The 23,538-nt window shown below is 43.9% G+C and overlaps 3 protein-coding genes across 3 annotated transcripts in view; 1 reads left to right on the forward strand and 2 right to left on the reverse strand.

The window, feature by feature from the left end:
• The first annotated feature begins 329 nt into the window (after positions 1-329).
• Positions 330-10,101, forward strand: psmb6 (proteasome 20S subunit beta 6). The gene is made up of 6 exons (XM_036548759.1): positions 330-436; positions 7,711-7,778; positions 7,917-8,048; positions 8,682-8,811; positions 9,319-9,463; positions 9,894-10,101. The coding sequence occupies exons 1-6, from the start codon at positions 344-346 to the stop codon at positions 10,019-10,021; spliced, it is 696 nt and encodes a 231-aa protein (XP_036404652.1). The 5' UTR covers positions 330-343; the 3' UTR covers positions 10,022-10,101.
• Positions 10,102-11,843: 1,742 nt separating this feature from the next.
• Positions 11,844-16,163, reverse strand: LOC118791146 (platelet glycoprotein Ib alpha chain). The gene is made up of 3 exons (XM_036548423.1): positions 16,070-16,163; positions 11,971-13,784; positions 11,844-11,876 (listed from the first exon to the last, which is right to left on the reverse strand). The coding sequence occupies exons 2-3, from the start codon at positions 13,774-13,776 to the stop codon at positions 11,844-11,846; spliced, it is 1,839 nt and encodes a 612-aa protein (XP_036404316.1). The 5' UTR covers positions 13,777-13,784; positions 16,070-16,163.
• Positions 16,164-20,107: 3,944 nt separating this feature from the next.
• The window catches only part of si:ch73-375g18.1 (kinesin-like protein KIF1C), a 54,249-nt gene continuing 50,818 nt past the window's right edge, over positions 20,108-23,538 (reverse strand). Inside the window, exon 24 of the transcript XR_005005523.1 lies at positions 20,108-20,378. The gene's annotated coding sequence lies outside the window, so the exon portion shown is untranslated. The remainder of the gene's footprint in view (positions 20,379-23,538) is intronic.

A 23,538-nucleotide genomic window follows, 5' to 3' on the forward strand; every position in this document is an offset into this window, starting at 1 on the left:
CTAATGGTTTCAATAGCGGATGCAGGGTGAAGTTTCTGCTCATCACTACTAATAAAAGAAAAATGCTTATTAATGATACATTCACATGGACTATTTGTGCAAAATTGATTTCTAATGTAGAAAATAAGTACAGATAAACGTGTTCGCAGTCATCATAGAGATTGCAATGGAAGCACAGAATTCAATATTACTGTGCAGTATTTTGGTCACGTGGTGTGACCTAACGCGATTATCCAACTACGTAATTTGCGTAACCGGTGTGAAAGAGGCAGGGATTCCGTTCAAGTTACTCCTCAAGATCGGGATTCACCACCGCGCTGATAGACGTTTATAGCGAAACAAAATGGCGGCGGCTATGGCAATGAGTCGGTCTCAGCATCTTTCCACTTCAAATAATTTGGTTCCCGAGTGGCTCTGTGAGGAGGTCACCACCGGGGTGAGTAAATTCGTTAAAACTTGTTTTATAATTAAGGTGTTGAAATCGGCCTGAGAAATGGAAAGCGGCTTATTTTCTTGCCATGGGGCCCTCTTGTATGAGACAGCAAATCTGCTCATTGATAGCGTAGACCAGCTAACGTTAGTTAGCAAGCGGGTGGCCGAGTTTAGCAACATTGCAACAAATCGTTGGTAAAAAAGCATGAGCAGTATTTTTCTGTCAGTAGGTAGCTAATACATTCCCATAACCAGTGATGTACTTTTAGCTGTGAAGCTTTATCTCGGCTACCCAGTTAACTCAAATGCAGCAAGTGCAGCTAGCTAACATTAGCGAATAAGCTACCTTGAAAAAACGCTTTCAACGTAAAGGTAACTAACTGTACTTAATATTTATATCGATGCTTTGCCAGTTCACATTTCAGTCCACATCACCTCATACACCCTAAAGAGACCGAGTTAGGGGTGGGCAGTATAAACGGAGAACTTTGTGCAGCTTGATTTTATTGTATTTCATGAAAAAGTGTTTTTCAGAGATGCAAGTTACTTGAGAAAAGGTTGTATTTTTTATTTATTGCAGTTTTGCACAATAAATGTTCTTAAAATACCTCAGTACTATGTGAAAGATGTCCTAGTAATACCGTTAAGAGTACAGTAATAGTTGCCATACCAGTGCGTTACCCCTCCAGAAGCAGTTATATTGAAATTTTAAGAAAAACGAATATACCATGATATATACCCTTATCGTCCGTGCTTCAAATTATACCGTGATATAAATTTTAGGCCGTATCGGCCAGCCTTACGAGTAGTTATTCCAAAACGGTGCTGCTCAAGTGTTTCCATTCTTCTTTGGTTCCCCTAATGTGAAGGCAGTATGGTCTAATTAAAGTTGCAATGTGACATGAAACATGAAGTTAGATGGCCTGAGGTGGCAGCTGGAAACGCCTGTGATTTTTACATCACATTTTATATACGTTGCTGAACAACATATATACACATTTGTAACTGCTAGTCCCAGCATGGCCACACTGACCCGGAGTGAGAACAGGAATGTAGCAGTGTCATTCTTCAGGGCACAGTTTTAGAAAGTACATAATATAGTTATGTTATTATAAGTGAGGTACTGTCAAACGTCTTTACAATCCGGTCTTGCATACATTTGATAAGTGTTTCACCAAACTTGCAGTATACATTTCTCACTAATCAACATGTATATCTTTCCCGCCTCACCTCTTGTGTAGCTCTTAAGAAAAAATATACAGTGTGATTGAGTAGTTGTTGTCTAAACTCCTTGATTAAATGTGGCCTTACTGACATGTACTCGGCAGTCTTGGCTGTAATGTTACCCTTAATGCTTTTGTGTATTGATGGAGTCAGTTTGCAGTTGCAGACAAAGAAGAGATGTAGTCATATGCTGAATATGATGACATGATACAATCAGGACAGACCAATGGTGATGGGCATTATTAGTGGTACTGCAGTATTTGCAGGGATGCAATGGGTAGGAAATTAAGACAGAACAGCAGCAACAGAATTAAAAAATATTAGCACAATGATACAAGTTTAGGTAGTTTTTGATTGGCCATAGGACATTGTGTGCAAATTATTTGTGCATAAATGATGTTATCTAAAATCCAAGATGGCAGCCAAGTCAGTCCATTGTTTGTGTGTGAGCACCTGCAGTTAAAACAGTTTTTACTTGATTTTTAATCTGGTTTTTAGAACTGGTTACAGTACAATTACTGCTGCTGTGGTTGTGACAAATGATCTCATTGGTGCCCTGGACAGAAAGCAGCATTGCGCTGCCTTATTTGTGGATTTATCTAAGGCGTTTGATTCAGTGGATCATGAATTGCTGCTGAACAAACTTAGGAATGTTGGTTTCTGTTCTAAGGTTGTTAAATGGTTCAGATATTATTTTGTAGATCAAACCCAGTGTGTCTATGCAGAGGGCTACCAATCTGATTTTCTAGAGATAACCAAAGGTGTCCCCCAGGGTTCCACTCTGGGACCAATTTTGTTTTCTATTTTTATAAATGACTTGGGTAAGGCAGTGTTTCCCACACATAGACTTTACTTGGGTGGGCTGCCCAGGTGTATTAACAGCCACCAAAGTATATTTGGCGACCCATTTCAGCATTTTTTATTTTTATTTTTCATCCGTCCGAGAAAACGACGCCATCCGCGATCGATTATTTTCTGCGGCTCTGCGCTGACCTTTGCAAGTGTAACCAATGAGTTTACAGTGTGATGTAATGGAACATGGGCGGCGCAACAGATAAACATTGAATTTAAAGATCCAATCAAAGTCAAAATGGAGGACAAACCAGAGAAGCTTGTACTGCGTGTGTCAGGCTTTTCAGAGTTGTATGACACCACTTCAAAATGGTACCACGACCTCGCTAAAAATAAAAAACGATGCGTGGTGCAAAGTTAGCATTGAGATGGGGCTACCAGGTTTGTAGATGCGGCTGTAATTTATAGTTATTAGCTACATACCAGGCATACTCAGAAGCTTGCTATGTCCCTGGTTATTAGCTAGTTAGCTAGCTAGCTTAGTTGTAATGTCAAAGTGCCAAATCCAAACGTGAGTTTGTAGTATTAATGTTACAGAGCTGCAAAAACTCGATAGCTAGCTAGTGTATTAGTATCCCTGTAAGCACACATACATCTCCGAGACGTCGATAGGATGTATGCTGATAAATCTGGAAGAGGTATTTAAAAGAGCGTTTGCTGATCTGGAAGATGACTCTGAGTCATCAAATTTGAATGTCTACAGTTTAACAACAAATTACGGGTAATTTTAAACATCAAAGATCCCGAGACGGCAACGTTTCGTGAACCCACTTTCTACCGGCGCTTTTCCTCCTTCAGCCAGGGCTTTTTTCTGTTTGCTGAAATACATGTACGGCAAAGTTGTTGAGAGAGTAAGTACTTGAGGTTCTGTCTTTGCCTTATTTCTCCCGCTCTCTACTTTTAAAATAGCGCTGATTACATATCTAGGACGCTTGTCATGTGGAGGACTGAGCGGCACGTCAAGCCTATGCTGAGCATTGCGTTGACGCCCCAACGCTAGTCATGTGTAAGCAGCTTAATTGTTCTCTGACTTTGGTAGTAGCTTTGAATTCTATGAAAGAAAGCAGCAACTGTGCTGCCTTGGTAGCTACAAGAGTCAAGAATGTATTCAGCACACATAATTTGACCATTGCGCAACATGCAGCAAAGTTGTCCTGGCTAAATATAAGGAAGATTAAGATTAAGTGCTCTGACAAACAGTGCCATCTTTGTACAGACTAAAGAGTGTTTTACTCTTAATTTTTTTTTTTTTTTACTTTGTCTTATTCTTCCCATGTGGGTAGATGGAGGGGCGGCTTGGGGGGTTAGATCTGTGAAATATATTATGTGAAATTAATAGAAATATTCAATAAATCAAAATATTGTGTTAAGAGTCACATTGTATTTGTTGTTTGTCACATGTAGTAGTCCATTTTTGTGCCAGCAAGTAATGCCGGCCCTTTCTGCCAGCTACCACCACAAGTATATTTCAGACCTGTGGGAAACACTGTAAGGACATTCAAGCAAAAATACACCTCTATGCTGATGACACTGTCATTTCTATGCATGTTCCCTCCATAGCACAGGCAGTACAAGGGCTTCAGACTGCATTACAGTCATTACAGACTGCTCTGCTTAATTTAAACTTGGTCTTAAATGCTCAGAAAACAAAGTTCATGGTCTTCTCAAAAGCTCACTTACAGTTGCTTGATGATTTTAGCATTTTCACTTCTGATGGTAAATCCATTGAAAGGGTGCCCTTGTACAAGTATTTGGGTATATGGATAGACTACAAGCTTTTATTTAATGTACATATTGCTAATCTAGTTAGGAAGCTCAAAGTGAAGATTGGCTTTTATTTTAGAAATAAATCTTGTTTTACTTTTAATGTTGAGAAAAAACTTGTGGGTGCTACTTTTCTGCCTGTGATCGATTACGGTGATATATTGTATATGCATGCAGTCTCCTCCATTTTATGGAGACTTGTTTCAGTGTACCATGCATTGATATGTTTTATTACAAATGCAAAGTCTTTTACTCACCATTGCATTCTTTATGATTTGGTGGGCTGGACATCACTGAGCACTTGCAGACAACAGCACTGGTATATTTTTATCTATAAAGCGATACTGGGTAAACTTCCAGCTTACCACTGTACCCCTCTCTGCCTCAGCTCAGGTAGTTACCAGCTACACTCCTCCGGGTGGTTGCTTTTTAATGTACCCTGGGTTTTGACAGATCTGGGGAAATCTGCATTTTCTTACTATGCACCTTGGACATGGAATAATCTGCAGAAAGTTTTAAAATTAGATACATTTATATCCAATGATAAATTTAAGGGCATCATAAAGAATGTGGTGAATGAGACGTGGTTGTTTTTCTTGAGAGGCCATTGAGTTTAAATAGATGTTTTTTTTTTTGTTGTGGATTTTTGTATATCATATTGTATATGTCGTATTTTATGTTGTATATGTTGTAATTTTAATATGTTGTGAGCTTGTACGGCTACTATCTTGGCCAGGTCTCTCTTGTAAAAGAGATTTTTGATCTCAGTGGGACTTCCTGGTAAAATAAAGGTAAATAAATAAAAGAGAGTACAGAAGTAAATGTTGTAATGTGTCAAACCTCGTCATCATTGTGGGTATCTCTGTAGCAAACTCCAAAAAAAGGCCTAAATCTGTGCTATATAGGTATGGGCTAGAGGGTATGGTCCTGCCAGCAGCAGTCTTTAAGTTAATAGCGCTTGTCAGGAAGAACCTTAATATTGCAATATAGGGGTGGGTGATATATCGAATATACTCAAAGTATCGCGGCTTGTTCTATGTGGGATGTAGTAAATGACTGTATCGCGAACGTCGAGTACAAATTGTCATGTCATTTTTTTTTAAGCCGCTGGCATGAGACCCGCTTTGGCGTTTTGCTTCTCTCGCTCTCTCCTATGGCTCTCTCCCTCTCACAGACACAGAAAGAAAAAAACTCATGTATATGCCACACACACTCGCTGCCCATCCAGACCACTCTCCTGGGCTGCATCTGAATACTCAGTATGCACTAACTTCGGTTAAGAACATACTACCCAACCGTTACTGTAGTACGTTCTATGAGTATGCGAGCAAGTAGTAAGGACACAATTCGGACGTACTCCGCCCCCATCTTACCTGTCCTTTGACCTCTGATGTTTACATGTTTAAATGTTTTAAAAATCAGTCTGCTTTACTTAGCTGACTGTCAACCTGAGGTAAAACAAAAAGCTAATGTTACATAACAATCTGATTTGTTAGCTTAACCAAGTTGACTACACCGCCATCTTCTTTCTCTTTTTCCCGGGGAAATTCTTCTTCAGTTATTCGGGCTCCAGCTGACTTATGGGATAGTGTAGTGTAGTACGTTTGCATACTTCAGATGTAGTAGGTCATCCGGGTACCATTCGACTACTATTAAATGCCTGCTGAGTATTCGGACATCCTACTGATTGTGACATACTGCTTTTTGCATACTATATAGTATGGCAGTATGAGTATTCGGATGCAGCCCTGGGCAAGCATGTGTGACGTATATAGGTGAGACGTGTGTTTTTGTATCTGGAGGGAACAGGGAAAGAGCCTGGAGAGAGCGAAAGAAGTGAAGCTCCAAAGCGAGTGTATACTGAGCTGAGTTCGGAAACGGTAATAGAAGATTGAGGCGGATGAGTTGGTTCCGAAAAGAAACAGCACTGCATCCACTTTCTGGCAGTGGTTTGGGTATCCAGGGCTCCAAACTGCGACCATTTTTTTGAGAGTGCGGGAGTTAAAACTTCACGTGGTTGCAGTCGTGCGAGTGCATGATGATTAGGCTGCTTTGGTGCCCCTCCAGCACGGGTACTGCATTAGCCACTGTGGTTGAAAGTAGTACTTTTTCTTCTTCACTGGCTGAGTTGGTCTCTCCCTACCTGCACTCTCCCTGCCTGTACATGTGCACTGATGATGAAACGCACGAAAAAATCCATTAAGCTGTTACCGTGTTCCAAAGATGAAGCGGTCTGTAGCTGATTATTTTAACCCTTTCGCATTTAACTTATTTTATGCTATGTAGTGCGCGTTACCTTACATGGTTCGTTATTTTTTTATTAGCGTTATTAAGCTTCTCATAGTTTTCACCACCACATTTGCTCTATTTTATAATGCTAAATTGCTGTTTCCTCAAAACTAGAATTAGCTAGAATTTTTCCAATTTCATGTTCTAATCGCACCGGTTTTAGCATACACGCTAAATGGCTAATCAGACCGGTGTGACCGTATGCGTGAAAGGGTTAAAAAAAACAAAATAAGGAGAGAGAGGAGGAGGCTGGTGGAGAGGGAGAGCCAACGAAAGGTCCCGACTCAGACACGACTGATGATGATGAGTGCAGGTGCAGACAGGGAGAGACAGACTGAGCTAGTGAAGAAGAAAAAGTACTACTTTCAACCACAATGGCTAATGCAGTACCTGTGCTGGAGGGGCAGCAAAACAGCCTAATCATCATGCAATCGCACAAATGCAACCACGTGAAATTCTAACGCAGTACCCGTGGTTGCAGTAAGAGCGAAACTTAATGTTCAGATTAAAATATTTTGCAAATATCAAGTCTTGAGTCACTGTCAATCTGTACATCAATGCAAAACTATGGTATGCAAATTAAGACAGCTGTTCATCAGCATGCAAGGTCACTGATTAATACCATGCTGTATCAAAAAAAAAAGGGTTGCGACCAAATCATGTGCTGGTGCGACCAACTGAAAAAGTTGGTACCACCAGTGCTACCAGTGGAAAAGTTAGCCTGGAGCCCTGGTATCGCAAGGAAAATGTTGAACAAACAATGGTTATCTGCAAAATATGCAGCAAAATACTGTTTTGTTAAATTTAACTTGGTTGTGATTTCATCCTTTTTGCATGCAAGTTTAAAATTGTTCCAATAGAAACCACTAATGAATATAAACAAGAATGTTTTAATGCAGACATATGTAGCAGGGACTATTAGAATCATCACACTGGTGTGATTGTATGCATCAAAGGGTTAAATTGAGCATTTATGAAGTGCTTTAGAGGAGGTTTCAAAATATCGAGATATATATCGTGTATCACGATATAGCCTAAAAATATCGCGATATTTATTGTAGGCCATATTGCCCAGCCCTACTGCACTATAACAAATATTATTTGAATGAGTGATTGATTGATTGATTGATTGCCATTGCTGTCTTGCAGACCACAATCATGGCGGTGGAGTTTGACGGAGGGGTTGTGATTGGCGCAGACTCACGCACTACCACTGGGTAAGAGCTGCAGGCAGAGATGGCAGTTTGTGGGCTTCTCCTAGGACTGCGACCAGACCAAGAGATGCACTGCTCGCCCTTCATTTGCAGAGTACTCATTACTGCTCACCCTCACCCCCTTCTCTCTCCTCTCCACAGCGCCTACATTGCCAACAGAGTCACGGACAAGCTGACCCCCATCCACGACCGCATCTTCTGCTGCCGATCTGGCTCGGCTGCCGACACCCAGGCCATTGCTGACGTTGTCACCTACCAGCTGGGCTTCCACAGGTGAGGCCCCCGGCTCTGTGCCAGGACATCACCTCTTGACTTGCCCCCTACCTTTGGGGCCGCAGGTCATCACTGCTCTGCTGGAAGTTGGTGTGGCTTTAGCATGGCTGCGTGATGTACAGGAGTGTACAGCACCAGGATTCACCATTTGGATGAAATAATTGAAGACAGACCGGCTGGTGGACCGGGATGTCCACCTTTTTAGCACCTTCACCTGGGACATGCTCACCTCTACAGCGCTTTCTTTGCTATTTGGGGTTTTCACATGACTCCACAGTCAATTGCTGCAAATCTGTGACAAAATGAATACTGTTGCTAGCACTACTGTGAACTAATGCAGTAAATAATTTTTGCTGTTTTTTGTAGTGTGCTTTTCATCAGATCACAGAGCAAAACCTCATGTCAAAACTTCTGTTCATGTAGAGCATTTGGCTGATGCACAGCGACCATTATGCACCTCACAGTTCTGTAAATGGCCATTGTGCAAGGTCATGCGTGCAATGTTCAGGGTCTAAGGAAAGTATTCTGGTGCTGCATACTGTTTACCATTAGACTCCCGCATTATAGGCCTTGATGTCTTGCGTCAGTCTTGGCATGAATGACAAATCTCTCATCTCTCTCTTGTTCTGCCAGTATTGAGCTGGACGAGCCCCCATTGGTGCAGACGGCCGCCAATCTGTTCAAGGAGATGTGCTACAGGTACAGGGAGGAGCTGATGGCCGGGATCATTGTGGCCGGCTGGGACAAGAGGAGGGGCGGACAGGCAAGTGATCCTTCTCATTGGACCAGACGCACTCTGTAACACGCTCTGGGTTTCTTTCAGAGCAGCAGGGTCTGATCCCAGAAAATGTGTTGGTCCTTTACAGCACTGTTGCCCATTTCCATTATTGTCATTTATCAGATGCTCTTATCTGGAGTGACTTACATAGGTTACAGTTTTATCCATTTATACAGCTGGATATTTACTGGGGCAGTTGTGGGTCAGGTACCTTGCCCAAGGGTGTAGCAGCAGGGTATCGAATCGGCTATCTATCTGTATTTGGTTGGTCATGCAATGTAAGTGTTGTGAATGGCCTTTTCTGAGGTTGAATGAAAAAGGCTGTAACCTTGACATATCAGTGTCAGGGGAACTTAATGCTCCCCTTGTCATATTTTCTGTGATACTCATCCCTAAATCAGTGTTTTGGCCTTTTGGTGGTGTGCCCCGTGCCTTTGACCACCGCCCATGTGTATGTGAATTGGAGTGTAACCTCTCCCGCTCATCCCGCAGGTGTACACGGTGCCCGTAGGGGGGATGCTGACGAGGCAGCCGGTGTCCGTGGGCGGCTCCGGCAGCACCTACATCTACGGTTACGTGGACTCCAACTACAAGACTGGCATGAGCAAGGAGGAGTGCCTGCGCTTCACAGCGGAGGGTGAGAGGGGGATGAGGGGAAGGTGTTTGAAAATTGGGAAGGGGGAGATAGAGGGAGGGATGGACAGATGGGAGTTGAACAACAGGCAATTTTTTTTTTAAAGAGTATATGAGAGTGATTTTAGTGTTCATGTTATGTTGGTCTGTCTTTTCTTCTTTTTTGAACTTGTATAGTGTCTTATTTCTGTTTTTGTACATGTTTTGGCAATACAAGAACAGACTTGCCATGCTAAAAAGCAGACTGGAGAATGGAGGGAGTAAGAGGGTTAGCGTTAGAGGGAGAGGGTTGAAACATGATAATGGGGAGGTGTAAGGATTCCTAATCGGCAACCTTTGCAGTATGAACCATGTTCTGTACCACCATGCCACACTGCTGCTTGTTCACTGTCTCCTATCTCACCCTGTCCATCCTGTGGCCTTCCTCTTCACAGCCCTGTCTCTGGCCATGGAGCGGGATGGCTCCAGCGGAGGGGTGGTGCGCCTGGCCTCCATCTCCCAGGAGGGGGTGGAGAGACGGGTCATTCTGGGGAACCAGCTGCCCAAATTCTCCAGCGCTTAGTTGGTGAAGCAGAGGGGTTCCACAGGGCCACACTAGGGCACAGCTGTCACCCCATCCTTTTGGAGAGATACTTAGGAACTGTTTAATTGTTTTTGTAATGCTTTTTGTTGTAAAAAAAAAACAGTAAAGCCACAACAAAACTTGCTTCTGTGTTCATTGGTGTACCTGTTAACTGGTATTGGGGCTCATTACAAAAAATTAGTGTGGACGCAGTGTGTTCTAACATATCCCTGTGGTGAAAACTTCTCATGTTACCTTGAACAAATAGAAGCTTAACGGCAGGCATCTATTATTATTTGTGATTAAAGTAACATTACAAAAAGCTTCTTTCCGTGGTGATGCAAAGTTTAAATTTTTAGGACTTCAGGTATGAAACAATTGAAATAGATGGATGCTCACCTTTAGGTGTAGTTTAGAAAAGATCCACTCAACCTGAGGTAATATTTCCTATGCTAAATCAGCAGTAGCACCCTTGTGCCCCTTAAACATATAAAATATGCATCTTTTAAAATAGCAGATCTTAACTTAAAATGCAGCTTGATCTATTGAATATAGATTCTAAAGGAACCCAAGGAACATCTTCAAACCATCTGTCAAAAAGTACAACTCAACACCAGACATTGCTCCCATTTGTGCTCATTTTAATGTTTCATCTTTCAAAAGTTGAGTAACTTGTTAACATATTAAATGCATTAACACAAAAGCATGGAGAAAATACATTAACTTTACCTAACCTATTGGAGACAAATATTTCTGTGTACATCACACAGTTACTTAATGTTTGTGTGTGAATTATGAAGAAAGCTTGAATAAATACTTTAAGATAATGCACAGAAACATGCTCTCATCCTAACACAGTAGCATGTAATACTGAGTCTGAAAATGACTGGATGCCCAAACCTAACAGATTTTAAAAATCTTATCTATGGAACCTTAGTTACAAGATGTGTTACCATCCTGATGAAGTTTGAGTCATTGGGTCTCCACACAGTTCAAAAAATCCCGTTAAAATGTATACATTCAGCAGATTTATGCAGATAATTCTCTTCCAAACGCTAAAGAGCAATGCAGAAGCCAACAATGCAAAATGCAGGGCAAAAACAGAATATGCTGCAGATCCATACAATATAATGCTGGACTGGTGTCAGGTAAATGTGAGTTTAGGTGGCAGACTAGTATTGTTCAGCCAGCTCTTTCTGCTACAGAGGACCAGTGACTAATGACCTGCGCATTGCCGCTGATGTACAACCAAGCTTTGATCTGAGACCCTTGCTTTGGTCAGGCTGTCCAGGACCACATGCAGACAAACAACATGTATCCAAGGATGTTTAGAGAATAGTCTCTGAAATGCTTGGATTTGTGGCAACGGAGTCGTCCACATCAGATGGCTTAAAGTCAGTACCTCTAGCTATCAAGGGCATCAAGGATGACCAGTCCTCCTCTTTGGTTACCCCTCCACCCCCTTCACCCCCTTTGTCCCTCCATAACCACTCTCCAACCACCCACTCATTCCCAACAGTGGACTCCCTGACCTCTGTCTGCTCCCCAGATTTTGCCTTCCCCTCCTCTCCTTCTACCCTCTCCTCTCTCAGGATCAAGCTGTACCTGGTCTTCCGCTCATTGCCTCTCCTCTTTTTCTCTGACAATCCCTGCCTCTCTGTCTCCACCCCCTTTATTGCGTCTCCTTTCTTGGGCTCCGGGCCCTCTTCCAATTCCCTCCACCCTGTTATCTCTTCCTCTTGACTGATCACCCTGTACAGGGTCTTCCTGAAGACTTCCTTCTGCTCTTTTCCTCCCATCTCTGCCCTTTCCGTTCCCCCTCTCATCTTTGGTTCTTGTTGTGCAGCGGCTCCGGCTGCAATCCCCACCTGCTCAGACTTCAACGGCTCCCCCAGCCCTGCCCCCTGCTCCTCTCCCCTCTCTGCCCCCTCCCCTGTCCCCTTCCCTGCCTCCTCCACCTCCCCGCCCTTGTAGACAAACAGGACAGAGCGGAACATAGCCTGCACGCCTCCAGTCCCCTCCATGGGCAGTGAGATGGCTCCCGGCCCGCCAGCCCCCTTCTCACCCCCCCCGTCATTCTCCCCTGACCCACCTGCGGACTGATATCCTAACAGCCTCACTTGGCCCTTCCTCCGCTTGCAAGCCTTCCGGGCAAGAGGCGAATAGGTGTAGAGGTAGAATCTGAGGATCCAGAGGCTGGTGGCACAGAGCCACAGGCCCAGCAGAATACAGAGACAGAGGTACCCCGCAAACAGCCACCAGCAGTACAGCACCACAGACCTCTCCCCCTTTCTCTCCTCCCAGTTTACAGAGACATTAGTGGGAGGGTGGACCATGGTCAGAGGGTCAGTAGTTGTCAGAGGAAAAGCCTTGGGGGTGGCTGTGATCAGAAAGGTATTTGAATTGGTGATGATGGCAGTACTCTCTACCTCCTCCCCTACTACCTCCTTCTTAAATACTGTCCTAGACGTGGCAAACTCTGTTGCATGAGACTCGTGATATTTGACCCAAAATGTCATGAAGTAGAAGTACCTTGCAGTTGTCATGAGCTGGGACTTGGATGTCACACTGGTGATGGTGTTGCTCGAGGTTGGTGTTAGGGTGTGAGCCTGGGTGGGTGCAGTGGTTTGGGGTTGGACAGGTGTGGTGGGCATTGTGGTTACAGACATGGTGGGTGTTGTACTTCGGAATGTGGTGGATGTAGTGATTTGGTCCTGGGTGGCTATGGCACTGGGATGGGGGTAGGGTGCCACGGTTTCCGTTTGGGTGAGTTCACTGGTCTGGTGGGTTATGGGGACGTCTGTAGTTGTAGGGATGCTGTCAAGAGCAGTGGAAGATGGAGAGAGGGCTGACGGTGTTGTGATTGGGACAAAGTGTGACTTGGGGGAGGTTGGCAATTCCGTAGTCACGGCATCAGTGGAATCCATATCACCAATCACACCCGGAGAGCAGTAGTCATCCCTCTGCAGGTCGATGATGATTTGACCCTTCAGCTGACTCGGGCTGTCGCACACTATACTCTCAGGGTCATTGATGATGCTTTTGGGACCCGTGTGCATGTACACGTTGGAGACCTGGTCCTCCAGCCATGAGGACAGGTAACCCACCTTGCAGCTGCAGATCCAGGGGTTCTTGGACAGGAACACATACGGGATTTCAGGAAAATTAGAGAAGAACTGGTCCGGCATGATCCTGAGACGGTTGTCCTCCACGTCAAACTTCTTAAGTACGGTGGTGGTCATCAGGGATGACATTGAGTGGGGCAGGACTCGGATGTGGTTCTGGGAGAGGTCCACAAGCTCCAGGCTGTCCAGGCCCCTGAAGGAGCCCTCACGCACTGTGTGCAGCTGGTTTCTGCTTAGGTAGATCTCCATCAGATTGGATGCAGCAGTAAAGGCAGACTCTGGGACCTCCTGGATCCTGTTGTCTGAGAGATGGAGGACCCTCAGAGAGGGGAGGACCTGGTCTGGGAGCCTCTCCAGTGATGACACCTGGTTGCGGGAGAGGTCCAGCTCATGCAGCTTGGTGAAGCTCTGGTAAGAGCGCCAGGACAAGGACAGAAACTGATTGTCTGTGAGGACTAAGACCTCTGTGGATGTATCAGTTTCAGGCGGAACATTGTTCAGACCCATATTTGTGCAGTTCACACGGGGGCGGTGGTCTTTGTCCTTGTCACTATGGCAACTGTAGGTCATCAGCAGGCAGAAATCAGACAAAAGCAGGAGGGAGAGGACAAACCTCATTCTGATGCTCATGATGACACCTGCTCAGGTGAACAAAGTAGAAAATATATTAATTATAGTGTGATTATTCTTCTTCATGTACTACTGAGAACTGTAGGAGTTGGACAACAGGACAACTCTTCAACTCAAACTCACCTTGACCTTGTACCATATGTCTGTGATGTACTGAGACTAACAATTAATAAACAAGGCAATACACACCATACTGGTCTTAGCATAAGGTGATGATTTTAGCTGACGAATCGCAGGGGTTCTTGGGAGCAGTGTGACGAGGAACCCTGCCCATCCTACCCACCACTATCATCAGTGGGATGAAGCCAATCTATTCCAGCACTGTGGGCCCATGGTCACTGTCAGCTGATGACAGTGCAGGCATCTAACCTGGGCCATAGGGCTAGGCCGGCACTCAAGGCAAGCTCCTTGCCAGTTGATCCACTCAAAAGCCCAGAAATATTCTATTCAACTCAATATTACTTTATTGGCATGGATTACATTGTGAAAATATTGCAAACTCACCTAGCATGCATGTATACATGCTATACACACATATGTACACATATTCATCTATTCATTTTACATATACTTTCTAAAAAAAGCTTTATTTGCAGAGTAGTCAATACCACTCACAAAACTGCTACATGGCAAATGGCGAGCCATTGGCTGAAGTGACACCATTGGATCAAAGTGCACACTGACAGGAGGCACTGAAGACAGCCATATGCCAGTTTAAATCCTATACTCAACTGCATCCAACAGCGATTTCACACAATCTACCTCTCTCTGGGGTGAAATATAGCAATAATTACATAATGCTAAGACTTGTGCTTTGAATTCAGGAACAAGGTTTGAAATCTAAGATAAAAGCTACTTACATCTGCAAAAAAAAAAACTGTCCTTGTCACTCGTATAAAATATGATGCATCTCAGAACAGTTGCATCATCAGGCACCGATGAGTTGCTAAGTTGTCTGCAATGAGGAAAGTGCTAAACCCTCCTGTATTGCATTACTGGGCTGAATGATGTATAACATTGGCCACGGGTGAGTAGTATGTTGAATTGTTACTTTTTTCCCTGAATTTATGGCTGAAGTTAGAGAAATATCCCACATGAGGACATAGCACTCTGCAGTAAAAACAATGCAACACTAATTGGGCACTAAATTCCACTAACCTTCTCATCATGGCCACTTCCAAATTACTTCTAGAGACTCTCTCTTATTGGTGAATATCAAATATCAGAATCAAATCCTAAAAAAAAATCCATGCCTACACGTGTATACTGCCTGTCTGGACAGACTGGTACATGTCTGAATTGATGCTGGTCGTTTCTGGGGTCATACTGTATGAAGTTTAACATGGGTCACTACATGTCAGGCACTTAACTTGGAAGCCATTTGGGGACAGGTCTGTAACTGGCTACAGTTAAATGATGTATTTCTCCTGCCCTCGTATTTTTTTAAATTTCCACTTCAAGCATAGCATTAAACTTGGGCTCTTTTATCTTACAAATAACTCATAAATCCTTCCCATGGATCTTGTTCTTTATTATATTTAAATCTAAGCCGTACGTAATAATAATTATAAATTTATGGAATTGTTTATAATTGCATTCAATGTCAATATCTCATTCATTGGAAATCACTCCAGGAAAAAACATATAAATGAGAAACATTAATAACAACAATAAAATCAACAGGATTAGTTTGGCCTAATTACAATTATTTTGTATGCACTTCAGCCAAACTGGTATTTGAAAGGTACAACATGCCATCCATTATTGCCAAACCTTATGAAATCAGCAATGTCTGAGACCAGCGGCAGACAGAAAGAATTTTTACATGCATCTAATAGATTTCTGCTAAACAACCGTTCACATGGCATCCAGTCACTCCAGGAAACATTTGCTCTGTAAATGGTTCACAGAATGTGTGAGATGTTGAATCAGTAGCACTGGTGGGCTAATATATATCAATGGCAAAATGTACAGCACTGATGAGAAAGGTGACTCAAGCCAATCAAATCTAATCAACCAATCAGTGTGCTTTGTAGTGTTGGTTCTTGGAAATCAGACAAGTGATAGTGGGTGCTCTCTTTCTGTTTTCCACACATTTTCTCATTTAAAATGTCCACTTTTTTGTACTTTCTTGTTCAAGAAGTAACTGGTCAAGCCCATTTCTGCTAAAACACTGTGCATTTGAGAAATTGTAAGAAATTCCTTCACTTCATTTTGTTTCTTTTTCTTCAGCCCCCAGAAGACCATGTGAAAGGCTTTATCAGGAGAAAATAGAAAATAAGAACACCCTCACCTTCCTTCTCTTCTGTTGTTCTAAGAATGTGTCCACAGCATCATCTGTCCAGAAATCCACAAGCACCTCTACACTTCCTTCGGGGGTCCTTCCTGAAGACTCTGTCTGTCAGGAACTGTGTGCATAATGTGAGTGTGGCCGGGGCGGGGGAGGTGGTGTTTGCTGTGGGGGTTGGTTTTCACACACCACCAGATCTTCTCAAAAACAGGTTTTCTCATGTTTCTTCTTAGGGGACACAGCCATGTTCTCAAAGGATCTGTCTCACTTCCTGTCCACATCACCCTGTCACTCACTCACAGTGCAGAATGCCACAGACTTCCTGACAATCCCGCCAGAAAGGGGTAGGGGGGTTAGTCCTAACTGTGACCCTGACCTCGACCTCCAACCCCTGAACAAGGATAAGCTTGCCCCAACCCTAACCCTACCTATGAATATTTGGGGTAAATACCTGAAACTGAGTATTAGCATGGGGGTATAATTTACTGTACATCCCCCCTCCCTGCCCCCCTTAGCAGTAGGCCAGGGTAAAAGGAAGTGAATGAGCCTATCTCTGTCCAACATGCTGGGACTATCAGGAAATCAGTCACTACATTCTGCGGTTAAAGTTGCTACATGTTCCTGTGCAGATGAGGACAAAGTGACAAAGCAACACATGAACATGCGTGCTCCTGCTTGGAAAGCAAAATGGCTTTTTTTTTTTTTTTAATTTCACCAGTTACAGAAACCTGCTCAGGGGTGGCTGTTCTGAGAGGAAAAAGTGTCTATTGCAACAAATTCGTTTTGTGCTTTTTTCTCCCTTTATGTAAACTTAGTTTGGAATTGCCAGCTGTATACTAGGCTCATCACACCGCAGCAACCTCTAAACTGCAATCTTCTCAGTTGAATTGTTCCGGCAGTGTTGACTTTTGAGACCAACACACCCTGGTTGACCTACCAACCCTTATCCATGGTAAATGCCTTAACGACACTCAGGAGCCCCTTTTTGGGTCTTTTCTAAGGTCTAACTGCTCAGGCTCAGTTAAAAGTGAAATGAAAATGAATGTTTTTCAGGATCATTTTACAAGACAAACGGAATTACACCAAACAAAGTGTGTGCTTGTGTTTATGTAGGATTTACACACACTCCATCTTCTCAAAATCAGGTTTCCCCCATATCTCTGCTGAAATACCACAGCCATTTGTGTGACCCTCATGTGTTACCGTTCCACTCTTTGCTCCCTTTTACTGTTTTCCAGGAGTCTATCCACGACCTTTACCTGGGGTTAGAGTATAATATATTCCAAGTAATCTCTGGGTTTTCCTTTTTCCCCCCGGTTTCCTCTGGGAAGCACACTATTTTCAGTGCTTAGTGACAATTCACCCTGTGAAAATGGGCTACACTGAAAAAATTAATTAGCTGGTGCATTTTAGTTTCTCTCCATTCCTAGTCACTACTCCAGAGTATACGTCTCTGACACCCAGTGCTCAACCCAAACCCTGAACAGCCCAGGATCAGCTCACCCAAACCCTGAATAGCCCGGGATAAGTTCATCCAAACCCTGAATATTTTGTGTAAAATGCTAAAGCTGCTTCCAAGTCAGTGCATTGTGACATAATGTCGATAGCCTCCCACCCACACACAAACATAAACTTTCTTTCAATAGCAAGATGAGAGCAAACCTAGCTCATCTCTGCCTAACAAACAGGAATTCTCCTCTAAATCCTGTGGTCAAAGTTGCTCTTTCCCCCTGTGCAAACAACTCGCCAGAAATGAACATAAAAACCATATGAAACTAGTGTAATTATTTATAATGCCTAGTAGGAACTTGCAGTAAAACTGGTGATATGTCACCTTGCACAGCTGCTACAAGAAAACTATGGGAGATGTTTGTTCAGAGAGAGGGTTTATGAATTTAGAAACATTTATTTTAACTTTATATTTGGGTTGAGTCTCTGACAGACACATGGCCTTAGAGACAAAACAACTGTTTGCCTAAAACATCCGTCCCTCCTCTAAATTTCCGCTCAGCTTACTCTCAGCTGCAGGTAGAGGAGTCTGTTTATAATTGATGTTCATGTGGTTTAAGTGTGTGGTGAGAGCTTCTTATAACATAATGGCCTTGTGCAGACCAGTTTCAAGATGGAAGAACCACAAACTACTAATACAGATTTAACCACTTTTACAGCTTATAATTTTTGCATGTCATCCACTTACAGCTGGATAATACACTGAGGCAATTCAGATTAAGTACCTTTCCCAAGGGACCAAAAATAATGGCCCACCTGGGGATAAAACAGGCAATCTCAAGCTCTGCTCTTTACCACTACAGGGGACGGCTTGCAGGGGGACTTTGAATCTGAAGGTAGGGGGGAACCAGGTCCTTGACTCCCCAGATACTTGCACATATTTTGAATCTGGTGTGAGGCAAGATTGGTAGCCAGCAAAGGTGAGAGGCGAGGCAGGACATGGGCACAGTTTGGGAAGGGAAACCTCGCCCTACAGGGTGGCACTGAGATTTTTGACGGCTCTGGAGGGGGTTGGCAGGGCAGGGTCCATCTTGGAGGGAGTCACATTACTGATTCACTGACAGACACTGACAGACTGCTAATTCAGTTCTAATGGTTTACACACACCTCACCATATATGTGTAGTTATTTTTGCATTTAGGTATTTGAGTTTCACTCAATCAAAGGATTTGATTGAGCAAGGGAGCAAGGAATAATTTTCAGTTTCTCCCAGATTGTCCATAGGGTTTTTTTTTTCAGTCCTCTGAAAAACCTCTGTAAGGCTTTCTAACAACCTTGGTTGTAAAATGTGCTATACTTTGTCTTTGTAATTTCTGAAATAACCATACATTTTACCCTGAAAGCTCCCTGTGCTGCAAAGTGTTTGAAAACTCATAAAAGCATCACATTTTTCAACGTTGCTTCACAACTCAATGGCAACTCTGCTTGGCAGTACTTAAAGGTCACAGCACACTACTGGGTCTCAGGGACACTGCAATAATGCATTCCTGCAGCCGCTAACCGCAAGTGGCTGTTGCACTTTCATAAACGCAGCTGGGACTCAGAGGATAAACCATGAGACAAAAAATCCATTAAACATGAAAATGAGATATTATACTCTAATCCAAAGTGACCTTGGTGAGCTTATATATGAAGGCATGTTTAAACACCATAGAGCTTTCTTTATACTAATTCCAGTCTGCTTCTCTCAGCCTACGGCACAAATCCATGGTATGGATGGCAAATCCGATAAATGAAATGAATCTAAGCATCTTAAACAGAGCACACATCAGTGTAGATATTGTGCATCTGCAACAGATCCCTGCTTTCTCTAGCTTTCCTCACCCTGGTTTTTGATAGAAACAACAGATGGACCTCTACCTGCATTATAATTTCCATTATTCCCATCACCACAGAACACACCCCAACCTTATGTGAAGACATCCACAATTCTTTGATCCATTCTGCAGCAATGAAACACAGGTTAGTGGCACCCCCTACAGCAGCATTTAGCCTTCCCTTTGGTCCTTGCGGTGCTTTCATTCTGTTTCTAAGGAAGGCATCTTTTGGAAAACAAACATCTTAACCCTGCATGGTTGTGCTCGTATCTGTCAGGGTTAAAGGGCTGGGGAATTGAAGATAACTTCTGGAGAATTCTGATCAGTGATAGCTAATCACCCCGTGATTCTCACTGAGGTATGGATATTGGGTGAGGGGCTGGGAGACCCCGCTGGCAAACAAATCTGCAGTGATGAACAGGGCTCAAGATACCTCACTGAAGAACTTCTGTAATCCTGTGACACCTTTTGCGAGGACTGTGGTATATGAGATTGTACCTCCTGTATCCAGTTGCCAGGGGGAACCTTGTCTAAATGTAGGAGGGCAAGGACCACACATGCATGCATTCGGTCTCTCACATCCACAGACACAGACACACTCCCACCGCCACCAACTCACCTACCCACAAACACACCCATACAACAAAGTCACTCTGTTCAGTGTTTTTTTACTTATTCCTTTATTGATGTTTTTCGTGTTTTCAAGCTTGGGGTCATCACCTTATACAGTCGTGCTTTTCCCAGTCTTTCCCAATCAAGAAAAAAAACAACAAATAAATGAAAGGCCAACTAAAAAAAAAAAAAAAAACAAAAAAACACAAGAGAGAAGGAGACCAGTTTGCAAGGGGGGGGTGTTTTCGCCCACGTGAGGTCGAGTTCAGGACATGAGGTCTAGTTCAGTTTAGGCAGGAAGAAGGTGGGGTTTGCTGGTTCCATACTGACAGTCCAGGCACCCACCAAGGGGACAAGCTCAGAGTAACGCAGGACTGAGAGAGAGAGAGAGAGAGAGAGAGAGCGGCATTTGGGTCAGTCCACTTACACATGAGCTGCTCTCTCACCGAATGTCTAGACACGCGTTTTTACACATTATCACTCTTTCTTCGGATCATTATTATTATTACTATTAATATTTTACGTTACAGTATAATCCCTCGAAAGAGAAGGGACCCACCAAGGGGGAAAAGGTAAGGAAAGCAAAGGCTTCTTTCCATAGCAGCTTCCCACACATGGGTGAGTAGACTAGTGGCAGCAGGGAGTACGAATTACCATTTCGGCCAGGGCGGTGACACAAAGAAAAATCACACTAACGCACAAAAGGAAAACAAAAAAGAAATATTAAAAATAGGAACAACAAAATAAAACCTACTGTCACAAAAAACAGTAAGATTAAATGGTAGGAAAACAAAACAAACAAAAAAGACTGTAGACAAGAAACCGAAAAAAAAACAAGCAAAACCCCAATAAAATCAGAAACACACTAATAGATTGTCCTAAATAATCAACAGAAACAGCTTCAAAATAAAAAACTCACTTCTTCCACTGCAGTATAGAAACACCAGAAAAGTCCGCCCTGCATCACCAACCTGTGAAATTTCTTTTCTTATATTTGGGGTGGGCTCTTATCACGCCTCTGCACCACCTCTCCCATTTTGTATTTCCTCCTTGCCCTGTTCATCACTACAGCCCTGTGTCTCACACCTGGACAATACACTTCACGTCAAAGGAGTCGCTCCTGTTTGGCTCCAATGATCCTCTTCAATCTAAAGTCCTCATGGAGGACAAAAATATATCATTGAACCCAACTGGAAAAGTAACCTCCCTTTCAGCCAACTTCAGCAAGGGCATTCCATATCCTTTAAATGTGTACGCTGGTATCTCAACTCCCGATACGGTTCTGTCCGACGCATGTTTATGGCTCAAATGCTCTCGGGTCCAACTGGACCGGGCGTGGCTGGGACATCACGGTCCTGCCTATAGCTAGCAGCACACAGAGTGGAAACCCTCCCCTAAGCTACACTGTGACTCGGGATAGTCCGAGTTGGTGTGCCACACTGTGTCTGCCCACAACATCTCTGCAGCCACCCCCCCACCACAACGCCACAAACCGAATCCACACAAACCGCTGTCTCGGCTTCATTTCACATTCTCTGACCAATAGCTAACCTTTCCCAGGTAACCTGCTACCAGCTACTCCCTCTGTCTCTAAAAGTCGAACCCTCCGACACTCAGGTTCAGTCCTGTTGGCCACCGGCAAGGCCTCTTCAGGTTAAAGAGTCTCTTACGTTGTTCTTCCAGTTCAGTACTCCCTTCCCTTCCTCCAGTTCAGCACTGTCCCTTCCCCTCCTTGCTGAAATCCTCACTCTGACCAAGCTCTCCATTCCCTTCCTTCAGCGAAACGACTTTCCCTGTGTCCATTTTAGCGACAAAGCTTCAGTATTTCAAAGGTTCATTAATAACTTCCCAGCAGCAGCAAGCTGAAATGCTCCCAATGATTTAACAAGTTGAACAAACCTGACGGGTCTCAATAACAGCACCCCTTTTCGACTGGATTCCTTGGTGTTCACGGTGCCTCCTCCCCACGCCGTGGATAATATCTAGGTGTGGCCTACAATTAGACCAATCCCGATCACACCTCATCCAGCCAATCAGAGCAGAGGAGCTCATCTGTGCATCTGAGTTTGTGTCACATCTGAGAGCAACTGCATTGTGCGTGCATGTCAGAACTGGTCTACGCTGTTTGTGTGGTTGTGTAGTATGCAACTTCTCTATATCCCTTCAACCTCCCACACCCAGCTGAACTGAACCACCACTGCGCTCTCAAACTGCCTCCCACTTATTATTTAACATAAACCTGAGCGTCATGGCTTGGCGGACACTCTGATTTACGATGTCTCCCTCGTCACCCTTTAGGTGTTAGTACAAACCCAACTTCAAATACGTCAAACCTTGTTTTAAAAGGTTGGTCATTAGTGAGAAGAAAAACATACTGAATACAATATCTTCCCCCCAATAAAGTCTCCCACTTTAGTGCTGTCAAACTGAAAAGTCAGAGTCATGGCGAACAGGGTCTTTGCTCTAAAAATCCAGCCTTTCGGTAACGATTTAAAATGAACGCCGTGACACTCCCCGCTGCACGAGCGCCCACATGAGCACTACACCCCAACACAAACATGTGTGGTAAAAGCTGCCCCTCCCATCACTGCAGGGCCACGCCTCCATCGTCTCAGGCTCCGCCTCCAAGGAGCAGGTCCCAAGGCCTGGGCTGGCCGCAGGTGGAGGAGGGGGCATCAGAATGAATTTCACATCATTAAAAATGGCCGCAGGACTTGCTAATATTCTCAGCCGCGGCTGGAAATCCGCATTCAAACGCGTTTGTGTTACGCAATACAAACTAAAAAAAAAAACAAAAAACGCTAAAATCACTTTTGCGTTCGTTACCAGCAAAGCCCTCACCCGCACTTAAAATCAATGCAGCAACTTAAAAAAAACAAACAAAAACAAAAAACAACACAGCTAATCAGCATGAATTAATAATAAACCCCTCTCCCACTTTCTCACTCCATAACTCCACCATCCAGCTCGCAGGCGGACAGGTCCTGGACTCCACACGTGTAGAGTTACCATGGCAACGCGACAGGGACTATAAGATGCTTCTAAGGTTTGAGGTCGGCTGCACCACAGTCCCTGTGCGCATGCCTGCAGGGAAGGGGGGCGGGGTCGACGAGGGGCGCAAGCCAGAAAGAGAGCGTGCTAAAAGTACAGAAAAAAAAGTGTCTCATTTTTCCAGCTGACCCGACGTCTGCCCGCCCCGCCCCACCCCAACTTTACGATCACAGAACACGCTGTGTTTGTTCAGACGTCCCCGCCCAATGATCATGGTGGCTGTGTCACTCAAAATGCAAGCCTAATAATCAAAACTGAAATCAACAGCAACTCCAGAGGAAAAAAAAAAAAAACGGAATCAGATTACAGTTTACAGACAAGGTATCGTCCCAGAGACAGAGTCAGCCAGGCCAGTCTCCCCACTTTGGGAGGAGGGGGAGGTTACCTGGTTGGTTTCTCTGACACAGGACAAAATTTCTTTGGGTGTTTCAGTGGCTAACTGTTAAATTACCCCCCAGCCCCGCCCCCCAGTCCCACCTCCCC

This window comes from Megalops cyprinoides, chromosome 16, assembly GCF_013368585.1.
Source record: "Megalops cyprinoides isolate fMegCyp1 chromosome 16, fMegCyp1.pri, whole genome shotgun sequence".
Classification (NCBI taxonomy): Eukaryota; Metazoa; Chordata; class Actinopteri; order Elopiformes; family Megalopidae; genus Megalops; species Megalops cyprinoides.

What these genes read in the sequence shown, in the direction of transcription:
- LOC118791146 (XM_036548423.1), bottom strand. Translation starts at nt 13,776, where the DNA reads ATGAGCATCAGAATGAGGTTTGTCCTCTCCCTCCTGCTTTTGTCTGAT. An exon ending in AGGGCGGGGAGGTGGAGGAG is followed by an intron (nt 11,877 to 11,970) that starts GCAGGGAAGGGG and finishes TGGGGATTGCAG; the next exon opens with CCGGAGCCGCTGCACAACAA.
- psmb6 (XM_036548759.1), top strand. Translation starts at nt 344, where the DNA reads ATGGCGGCGGCTATGGCAATGAGTCGGTCTCAGCATCTTTCCACTTCA. An exon ending in GACTCACGCACTACCACTGG is followed by an intron (nt 7,779 to 7,916) that starts GTAAGAGCTGCA and finishes TCCTCTCCACAG; the next exon opens with CGCCTACATTGCCAACAGAG. An exon ending in ACAAGAGGAGGGGCGGACAG is followed by an intron (nt 8,812 to 9,318) that starts GCAAGTGATCCT and finishes CTCATCCCGCAG; the next exon opens with GTGTACACGGTGCCCGTAGG.